At 41.8% G+C, this 10,961-nt stretch overlaps 1 protein-coding gene across 1 annotated transcript in view; it reads left to right on the forward strand.

The window, feature by feature from the left end:
* The window catches only part of LOC109514314 (uncharacterized), a 22,031-nt gene that overhangs the window by 7,908 nt on the left and 3,162 nt on the right, over positions 1–10,961 (forward strand). Inside the window, 4 exon segments of the mRNA XM_019867264.1 lie at positions 1,509–1,711; positions 3,093–3,505; positions 5,879–5,954; positions 7,559–7,637. Of these exon segments, the coding sequence (XP_019722823.1) occupies positions 1,639–1,711; positions 3,093–3,505; positions 5,879–5,954; positions 7,559–7,637 (641 nt within the window). The 5' untranslated portion in view covers positions 1,509–1,638.

A 10,961-nucleotide genomic window follows, 5' to 3' on the forward strand; every position in this document is an offset into this window, starting at 1 on the left:
CCCGCAACCCCCGCCCGCCGCTGTGGTTGTGTCGCACAATGATGGTGCAGTTCAGCAACTAGCAAGGTGCAGTGGTTGATACCGCGTTGGGGGACAATTGTGTCCGCACACTTCACGTTGCGTCGGCAGTGGGCATGTGAAAGGAAACCTGCGCATGTGCTTGCTCGTTTTTTCTTACATAATGTTGGATGACCTGCCCATTTGGAAGAGAAGGGGGACGGTTATTCAATCCACAGTTATCACATTCCCTCTCATCGTGGGTAGATCGAGGATTGGAGCCAGGATAAACTGGGATCGAGGGTCAACGTTTCCTCGACATGACTATTTTTATGTCTTTTGACAGCTCTTGAAATTAATTGGCATTTGTTCGTGAATTTTAAAAAATGTACTCAGAATTTCTGACAGCCAGCAACACACATTAGATGTCACTTTTTGTCTCGTATAAAATAAATTCAAAGAGTTTTTACTTTTTCAAAACATAAATGCAGAGGTCATTCTGGAATTTGACTCTAATTTGGGAGCAACGCAAACAATTATAGACAGACTTTGTTTTAGAGCTGAACGATTTTGAAAAATTAGAAACATGGACATTGCACTTCTTATGATGTAAATTTATTGAGACATATGTGCATATACAGTATACAGTGGACCTCCTCATACTCGCAGATCAGTAGGTTTATCAACATTTCTAAAGTATGTGCGTGCGTGTGTGTGTGTGTGTGTGTGTGTGTGTGTTTCCCGAATTGTCGCCTTTGCGATTTAAAAATTGCATTTCCTATATTCCAATGTTGAATTGAATTTTGTTAATTGTTCAGCCCTAGTCTGTATGTAATTCAGGAGTTAGCAAGCTATAAACAAAGATAATTGTGTCTTTAAAACCACCACCACATCACTTTGCCTTTGGAAAATCTGGCTAGCTTAATGCTAACTAACTATGCAAAACACCATCTGCTAACACTGCTCACATGTAATATAAGAAATACACCAAAAATCATCTTCTTCATGGCACTTATTTTCAGTACTGCATAATAATAATTAAAAAAACAATACGAGTGGAAATGTGTTAATCGCCAAATAAACAGAAAATAATGATTTTCATTGTCGCTTCACCGCTTGAAAAATATTGTGTAAATCAACCCCAGTCCGCTTGTTATGTAATCTAAATTTATTATTTAACCATTCAATGTGAAGAGTAATGAATGACAAATAACTGATATACGCAGAAGTACAGAACTGCAAAACCAAGTTTTGTTTCGAGCCTGAGGCCGGCTCATAAAGACGTCCGTGTGAAGCTTTTGTAGCGTCACTGACCAATAGGAGCCCTTTGTACATGAATATTAATTAGCTGTCCATCCTGAAGAATGGATGCAACAGAACTAACTTAATACTCGTCACGTTTGGGGGGCGGGGGGGGGGGAGTTGGGTTAAAAAAATACCAGTGTTCGCGTCACGTGTTCACTCCAATTGTTGTTCCTGCAGAAATTCGTCTCCGTGTGTCTTTTTTGAAGCAGGTACGTAACGTGCTGGCCCCTCCCCTCCCGGACACGTTGCCCGGGGAGAGGCTCCACGGGCTAGACGGAAGCCTCCCGCCCTGCCCGCCCGACGCTGCCGGCCCGTCAGAGTCAGTCTGCTGCTCTCATGCTGCTCTTTCCACCAGACTGTCCGTCCGCACCACACCACCAGGCGGAGGGAAACACTCGCTTGACTCCTGGTAAGCTTCGCTGCTCTGCCTCCATCCTTCACCGGCTCACCTGCTTCCACTTGTGGGTGGCGGGTTTGTTTGGAATAGCCGTTCATCGTCCCACGGGGGACCACCGCTAACTCCGACCGCCGCTGTCTGTCGCACAATGATGGTGCATGCAGTTCAGCAACTAGCAAGGTGCAGTGGTTGATACCGCGTTGGGGGACAATTGTGTCCGCACACTTCACGTTGCGTCGGCAGTGGGCATGTGAAAGGAAACCTGCGCACGTGCTTGCTCGTTTTTTCTTACATAATGTTGGATGACCTGCCCATTTGGAAGAGAAGGGGGACGGTTATTCAATCCACAGTTATCACATTCCCTCTCATCGTGGGTAGATCGAGGATTGGAGCCAGGATAAACTGGGATCGAGGGTCAACGTTTCCTCGACATGACTATTTTTATGTCTTTTGACAGCTCTTGAAATTAATTGGCATTTGTTCGTGAATTTTAAAAAATGTACTCAGAATTTCTGACAGCCAGCAACACACATTAGATGTCACTTTTTGTCTCGTATAAAATAAATTCAAAGAGTTTTTACTTTTTCAAAACATAAATGCAGAGGTCATTCTGGAATTTGACTCTAATTTGGGAGCAACGCAAACAATTATAGACAGACTTTGTTTTAGAGCTGAACGATTTTGAAAAATTAGAAACATGGACATTGCACTTCTTATGATGTAAATTTATTGAGACATATGTGCATATACAGTATACAGTGGACCTCCTCATACTCGCAGATCAGTAGGTTTATCAACATTTCTAAAGTATGTGCGTGCGTGTGTGTGTGTGTGTGTGTGTGTGTGTGTTTCCCGAATTGTCGCCTTTGCGATTTAAAAATTGCATTTCCTATATTCCAATGTTGAATTGAATTTTGTTAATTGTTCAGCCCTAGTCTGTATGTAATTCAGGAGTTAGCAAGCTATAAACAAAGATAATTGTGTCTTTAAAACCACCACCACATCACTTTGCCTTTGGAAAATCTGGCTAGCTTAATGCTAACTAACTATGCAAAACACCATCTGCTAACACTGCTCACATGTAATATAAGAAAACCTTTATTCATCTGGAGAAATTCCCAATTTACAGCAGCAAAGTATGCCAGTATATGCCAATACCCACAGGCATTTATTCTTTATCCTCTACAAGAAAATACTACTGCATCTTACTGTGAGTCACAGTAATGGTGGAAGTACTACTTTTCTCCATTGTGCATGTTTGTATTGTACTGCCTCCTTGTGGCACAATGAATTGGATTTTAAAAAAATTAATGATAGTTGTTATTTTTGATTGTCAGGTCAGTGGTGCTCTCTATTGGCTGAAAATCTGCTTCCATCATGTCATCACCCTCAGACTCTGATAACTTCACTGACTGGTTCGTCCCTGATGAAAACAGCGGGGCCTGCCTCAAGAGATTCACTCCTCCGCATGCAGAGGCCCCAGCGGTGCAGATGATTGCGTCATCGTCCTCAGCTACTACTTTGAAGGAATCTCCTACCACCCTATTTCACTCTGGTGCCTTCTGGAGGACGAAGAGGAGAAGTGTCTGCTCCAACTGTGATGATGGAGATTACTGTGTGTCCCCTGCAAACTGTACAATTCCCCAGGAGACCCTCATGGTATTTTCAGTTAAGGGAGATAGCCCAGGTTGCAAGCAAGGGCCATCTTGTGTATCGCCGAAGCGCCTTTCAATCAGGAAGAGAACTTTAGATGGACATGGCGCTCATCCTCAACCGGACACTCAAAGTGAGCTTTTCTCACTCAAGGTGAGAAAAGTGCATCCCTTTAATGTAACAACCATTTGCACAAAACGGATAATATGGAGCCACTTTCTGAACATTTAAGGGGGAAATCTAGTAAAAAATCATTCTGGAATTTGACTCTAATTTGGGAGCAACGCAAACAATTATAGACAGACTTTGTTTTAGAGCTGAACGATTTTGAAAAATTAGAAACATGGACATTGCACTTCTTATGATGTAAATTTATTGAGACATATGTGCATATACAGTATACAGTGGACCTCCTCATACTCGCAGATCAGTAGGTTTATCAACATTTCTAAAGTACGTGCGTGTGTGTGTGTGTGTGTGTGTGTGTGTGTGTGTGTGTGTGTGTGTGTGTGTGTGTTTCCCGAATTGTCGCCTTTGCGATTTAAAAATTGCATTTCCTATATTCCAATGTTGAATTGAATTTTGTTAATTGTTCAGCCCTAGTCTGTATGTAATTCAGGAGTTAGCAAGCTATAAACAAAGATAATTGTGTCTTTAAAACCACCACCACATCACTTTGCCTTTGGAAAATCTGGCTAGCTTAATGCTAACTAACTATGCAAAACACCATCTGCTAACACTGCTCACATGTAATATAAGAAAACCTTTATTCATCTGGAGAAATTCCCAATTTACAGCAGCAAAGTATGCCAGTATATGCCAATACCCACAGGCATTTATTCTTTATCCTCTACAAGAAAATACTACTGCATCTTACTGTGAGTCACAGTAATGGTGGAAGTACTACTTTTCTCCATTGTGCATGTTTGTATTGTACTGCCTCCTTGTGGCAAAATGAATTGGATTTAAAAAAAATTAATGATGGTTGCTATTTTTGATTGTCAGGTCAGTGGTGCTCTCTATTGGCTGAAAATCTGCTTCCATCATGTCATCACCCTCAGACTCTGATAACTTCACTGACTGGTTCGTCCCTGATGAAAACAGCGGGGCCTGCCTCAAGAGATTCACTCCTCCGCATGCAGAGGCCCCAGCGGTGCAGATGATTGCGTCATCGTCCTCAGCTACTACTTTGAAGGAATCTCCTACCACCCTATTTCACTCTGGTGCCTTCTGGAGGACGAAGAGGAGAAGTGTCTGCTCCAACTGTGATGATGGAGATTACTGTGTGTCCCCTGCAAACTGTACAATTCCCCAGGAGACCCTCATGGTATTTTCAGTTAAGGGAGATAGCCCAGGTTGCAAGCAAGGGCCATCTTGTGTATCGCCGAAGCGCCTTTCAATCAGGAAGAGAACTTTAGATGGACATGGCGCTCATCCTCAACCGGACACTCAAAGTGAGCTTTTCTCACTCAAGGTGAGAAAAGTGCATCCCTTTAATGTAACAACCATTTGCACAAAACGGATAATATGGAGCCACTTTCTGAACATTTAAGGGGGAAATCTAGTAAAAAATGTTCTTGACTAAAGTAACTCAACTCCACTAACGGAACACTTTAAAACAACCACCTCTACAAAGTGCTGTACATGGAGCAAAAATAATTCATTCAACAATAAATTAATAACCGACAGTATGAAACTAAAAATCAAGTCTCATGCTAAAGCCAAAGAATAAAAATAAGTTTTAAAGATGGGCAGCAAGGGGGCTTGCCTAACGTTCTTTCCAAAGAGAGGGACCAGCAAAGGAAATGAATTCAGCAGATTAATCCACCTGTTTTCATCCATTTTTGGCGACTGACATTTTGACGTTCTCCCGCCTTCTGTTGTCGAATGAAATTGATTTCAAAGTGGCCTCGGGCTCGCAGGGCGAATGTCAGTTTCAGTTGACATCAGGGGGCAGTACAGAATAAAATGTCAGCCCCCTTAGATGGGTGAAAACAGGTTGATTGATCGACTTCAATCTTATTCCACCAATGCTATTCCAGAAAGTGCTGTAATTGCCAATGAATGCTGCAAAATGGCACCAAATTTGCTTTACCCTGAGGAGAAAAACAGTGACTGGTGAGTTTTCCAGTGAATATCAGGATATGTAAAATAAATGAAGAGTGAGTAGTTAAAATACTCGTACATGGTGTGCTATACTTGTGATGTCATTACTATGACTTCCTGAACTGGTTTCTTCCAGTAGTGAATGGAGGCCCTGCACTGAAAAAACCCTCCATTTGTTCACCTCAGTGGCTCCTAATGGCAGCGGTTGTAAATGACCAATCACATGCAGGTGAAAATTAATACGTCCTCCGACAAAGCCAGAGATTTATCTAAACTTGGATTCAAATGTCTCCCTCATCCTGTGGTCAGGTGAGGGAAGCAATTGGCAGGGCCTATGTTCTCCAAGTGGCGATGAAACAAACATTGAAATGGTGCGGTGCAGATAGTGCAAAAGCTAACAGGGTCATTTCCTCCACATAGTGCATGGAGTTGCAGTGCTACATCCAGCCTCTGTCATCCATCCTACGAGGTTTGAGATCTGGCAGGTACTCTGCACGTAAGTGTTTTTTTTTTTTTTGGGATGGCAGATTTGTTATTGATTGAAAACTGCATTAAAAATTGATGCTCTCCAAAATCACCCACATCTCAGTAAATGTTCGTTCCATCCACCCATCCATTTTCTTAACACATATCCCAATTAGCGAAATCTCAGATGATTGTTTTTTTTTTTTTTTGCACACAACAGCACATACTGTATTTAAGGAGGGTTTTGATCACCATGGAACATTTGGGGGAGCCCTGCAAGTGCAAAATGAAAGTTTGAAATGATGGAATTGAAAGTGTTTGTGAAAAAGGGAAACATTAAATCAATTGGGTCGATGATTTGGAGAAAGCAAGCAATGGCATTTAAGCCTTTCTTTTTTCTTTATGATTTAACTCGCACAGAGTGCGTGGCCATTGGATCCGCAGGTACATTGCGGTATAAACTTGGAAATGTCCACCAGGAAAATTGCTCCGGAGAACTGTGATCGCCGGTTGTCACGTTGGACATTGACAGCGTGGTGGTTCACGCAATTCTCAATCCCTCATTTCAAATGCTCCGTGATAGGCAGGTGATCAGTCCGGACTCTAGTCCACCTTCAATATCCATGTAACCCTAAACAGGATAAATGATACCTCAAATTAACAAATTGTTATTCTAGATTAAAAACTACAGGTACAATCTGATTTGGTCGAGTGCATACCTCTACCGAGACAAAATAATTGTAATTTGATTCGTTACCAGAGTTTCTGGTCGAAAGTTAATTGATTTGTCTTTTATTCACTCCAAAGCTACCCATCAAATGCTCATTTTGCTGGTAAGAAACAAAACATACTATATCTACGTTCTATTATGTTGGGCCCCATCGATTAATCGGACAGCAGATTTATCGGCCAATGTTAGCCCTTTGCATATTATCATAATCGGCCTGAGTTTTGCAGATTAAACACATATAAAGGTAGTTCCTTACGAAACAATAACTGCTGTTCAGTGTTGGAATCACTCGGAATTGTGTCGTTGTGCTGTTAGTCCACGAGATGGAGCTCTGACTCCATTCATTGGTCGAAGTATCGTCCTCGAGACAGTGGCTGCGCCCTCCGAAGGCAGCATTTTCGGCCGCATGATGGTGCTTTCGGCGCAATTCGACCGCACGTGGTTTCCAAATTCTCGAAAGACAATTCGCAGGCTAGGTCTTTCGACGCCTTCAAAGGCTCCACTTCGTGTATGTAGCCTATGTGGAATGCATAAACCCTGGCGAATTTGGACACGTTAATTTGTGAATTTTGAAACCACACACGGGCAAGTCGCGCCGTAAGTGACGTCACGGGAACGAATACGGCCTTCAGACGACGCAGCTTGTGAATTTGCATCGTAATTGGCATCAACCCCCCCCCCCCCCCCAAAAAAAAAAATCCATATCGGTCGGGCCTTATATGGTAGTTAATGTATATTGCAAGTGGTTTGTCGTCAGAAGTGAATTACAATCCTGTTTGGACTTTGTTTTTGTTGTGGAGGCATGTAAAACAGCAGTTGACACGATGATGCCACAGCAAATAAACCTGATAATACATTTGCACCCAGAGCCACATGCTCACTGCACCCTTGTCTTCTCTCCACAGGTCTCAGCAGTTTCCAAGAGAGCGTCGCAATTGACCGTATCCAGAGAATAATGGGGGTCCTTCAAAATCCGAACTTGGGGTAAATACATCTGACTAAGGATGGGAAATGTGTATTATTGTTAGGGTGTTCATAAATTCAGTTTCAGGCAGTGTGGAGTCACAGGCTCCCACCCGCTATTATTTACATGTCAAGTAAACATTCCATTCTTGACTGTTTGTGACTGTTGACATTTTCTAGTCAGTCAGGATGTTGAGCCACAGAAGCATCACCAGTACTCACAACTGCTGAAAGTCAAACTACAGTAGACAGACACAAAGCGATTTTGATGACAAATTGTCTTTTTTTTTTTTTTTGGTCTTTTAAACAAGAATTCACCAGTGTTTAATGTCAGTTAAACATCTCGTACATCGTTGCCCACATCAAAGAATACTTCTTGGACTTTCAATGTCCTCCAGTCACATCACATGAAAGGTCATCTTCACTTAAACAGGCTGGCTCATTTTACTGCTTCGTGGAATCATTGGCTGGCACTCTGTCGGAGTTTGTCTTTTCCCTTTCTAGTTCAGTGACGCCTGTGACGTTGGTTTAACAATCACCAGAACACTCAGATGTTCAGCTAAAATTCTATTTCGGTTCTTATGTAAAATTTGTACAATAATCTCAAACTAGGCTATAATCTGTTGTATTTTACTGTTCGTTCACATTTTCATGACATTTTGGTGGGACACCATTAAATACATATCGAAACCTTTCCACCGATCAGATCGGTCGATACTTTGCATTTAATGCACAATTTGTCATCAACCGGAATGTCTTGAATTCGCTGAATGATCGGTGTCACCATTGAACGGCACCACAAAATAAAACATTATTGCTGCAGTGTTGCGCACATAGACGGTGACTTGTAGTGAGCTGCCACAAATGCATTTTGGCTGTTACTAAAAGATTTTGGCGCTACCTGTCAATTTCTAACTCTTGTCAGGAGTTTTATTGTGGCACGGAAAGCTGCTCTGCTGCTTGCGTGGTCCAAGGTCTGAGTCTGCTCATCTGGAGCAATACCAATTTCCTTTGTGATGCGAAACTGCAAATACAGTGCCTCAAATGACTAAAGTATCAACTGTATCAACGCATAAGTTCAGGGATCCATCTTAGTGGTATCAGTTCAAACCATATCGATCCGCCTCGCTCCTCCAGCAGGCGTAATGGTCGTCTCATCAGTTTCACAAACCATTCGGTGCGCTTTTTGTTGTCTTAGTGTACATTTTGGCTTGGAAGCTCCTCTCCATGTTGGATAAAGCCTACATATAGTCGTCAGGGTCTTCTGAGTTTTGGATTACCCTGCGAAAAGACGTTTTCCGTAACCAAACCAACTATGAGCAGAACAAGTGTTTTGTTTTGTTTTGTGTGTGTGTGTGGGGGGGGGGGGTAAATATAGCTCATATAAATTATTCACACAGACATATTGCTCCACTTGTGATCGATTATCTTTTTTTTTTTAACTCAGTGATCGTTGATTGGCCCCCAAAATACTGTAAATTAGTCAAAAGCCCAATCTACAGGATACACTTTTAATTGGATGGATTGTTACTGTTGTCCAAATATTTCTCCACATTTGTTGCCAAAGTCTGATTGGAATAGGTACCAGCAACGGTGATTGTAAATCCTTGGCCTTGCACACAAGCTGATGATGATGATCTCAAGAATTTAGCTCAAGACATAAAAGTGATATGTGGGCCGTGATGAAAGATTTATTTTGTCAGACACAGTGTGTGTGGGTGGGACCACACGTGTTGCAGCCTCGGCGGCTCAAGTCTGTATCACGTGTCTCCCGCAGCATCACATTTCACAAATCCGTGCTGTGCTCGGGGGGAAATATTGGAGTTGTTCACGGAGTGTCACCATTGGCTTTAAGTCGACAGTTGATCTAATTTCAGATGGAACTCAGCGATTGGAAATCCTGAAGTCAAGGTTGTAATAGTAGCGGTCAGAAGGCCGTATTGTATGGGTGTGCTCACCATGCACTTCAGTGTCATGAGATTAGTGGGCCCTCACAGTTTTTTTTTTGTTTGTTTGTTCTGTTTCTTTCTTTCTGTTTTTTATTTCTCACAGTTTTTTTTTGTTTGTTCTGTTTCTTTCTTTCTGTTTTTTATTAGGGAAATCCCAATCACACTTTTTTGGCACCTGAGTGTTTGGTTTCAAGTGTCTGCCTTAGTATTTGCCAATACTGAGTCCTGGTACAATACCTCAGCAACACATTGAGGAAAAAAAGAGCATGCACCCGATTTTTCTCAAATTGATAGAGAAATATAACAAAATACATATCAATGTACAGGACGCTTTATAAAAAAATGAATGTTCATGAAATTGCCCGGGGACGTAAATGGCACCAATTTGGTGGAACGGCTGTATTAGCATTACCAGAGAATAAGGGATTCCTCTGTTTGATACGTTTGATTTATCTAATGGTAAACCAAACATTTACATCATAAATAGACTTGGGCGGGCTAAAATTACAAGTCCACACAGCTGCGTAATTGTTAGCTACGCGCACGTCTTTCATCTAGAAACGACACTGTGGACTGATGTACGACCTCGTAAAATGCAACTAGCGGGGAACAAGCTTGCTTGTCACCAAATAATTTACACTCGTTAAACTTCCGTTAGAAGCTGTGTCGGCTGGACTTGTCACAATCGCTAAAATGTCTGTCTCACCCTCAGCTCTCTCAACTCGTTGAGGATGCCATTTAACGAGGAGGCTTATTTGTACAGTACAGTATTGGGTAAAGCAGACTTATTTAGTAGGAAAACCTGTCTCTGTCTGCAGTGGAGAAGACGTGTCTGTGTGCTCGTCACGCTCACTCCATCGCTACTAAAAACAAACAAAAAAAAACGTCACATTGTGTCATATAAAATTAAGTTACTACTGTTCTATTTAGAAAGATATTTGAACATTTGGATTATTTTGTAGCTTTGTGGCCTTTCAATGTTCAGAAAATGCTAAAACCGATCTATTTACGCAACGGCGGCTGAGCTGAAAATCACGTGATCGAATCGGGACTTTCGCTAGTTTTTAATTTTACACCTGTGGACAAAATGGTTCGGACTTCCCATGTTAAAAAGCTAAGACTTAAAACTGACAAGAATGTCCCCAAATTTTGTAGCGCAGCACAATGATTTAATAATAATAATAATAATCAAACTGCTCTGGCCAAAAATTCTGGTTTAGCTGCTTAATATTTCATTCCACAACCCATTGAGGAAATCCAGGGCCAATTTACCATTTGTCGAAAAATTCAAAGTGTACATGTCCAGAAAGGCAAGACACGTGGTGCACGCGAGCCACATTGTTTTCATTATTCAAGGACAAGTTTACAACTACTACAGGAATGAGTGAGGGCGAGG

The sequence above is a fragment of the Hippocampus comes genome, unplaced genomic scaffold (genome assembly GCF_001891065.2).
Source record: "Hippocampus comes isolate QL1 unplaced genomic scaffold, H_comes_QL1_v1.1 scaffold2, whole genome shotgun sequence".
Classification (NCBI taxonomy): domain Eukaryota; kingdom Metazoa; phylum Chordata; class Actinopteri; order Syngnathiformes; family Syngnathidae; genus Hippocampus; species Hippocampus comes.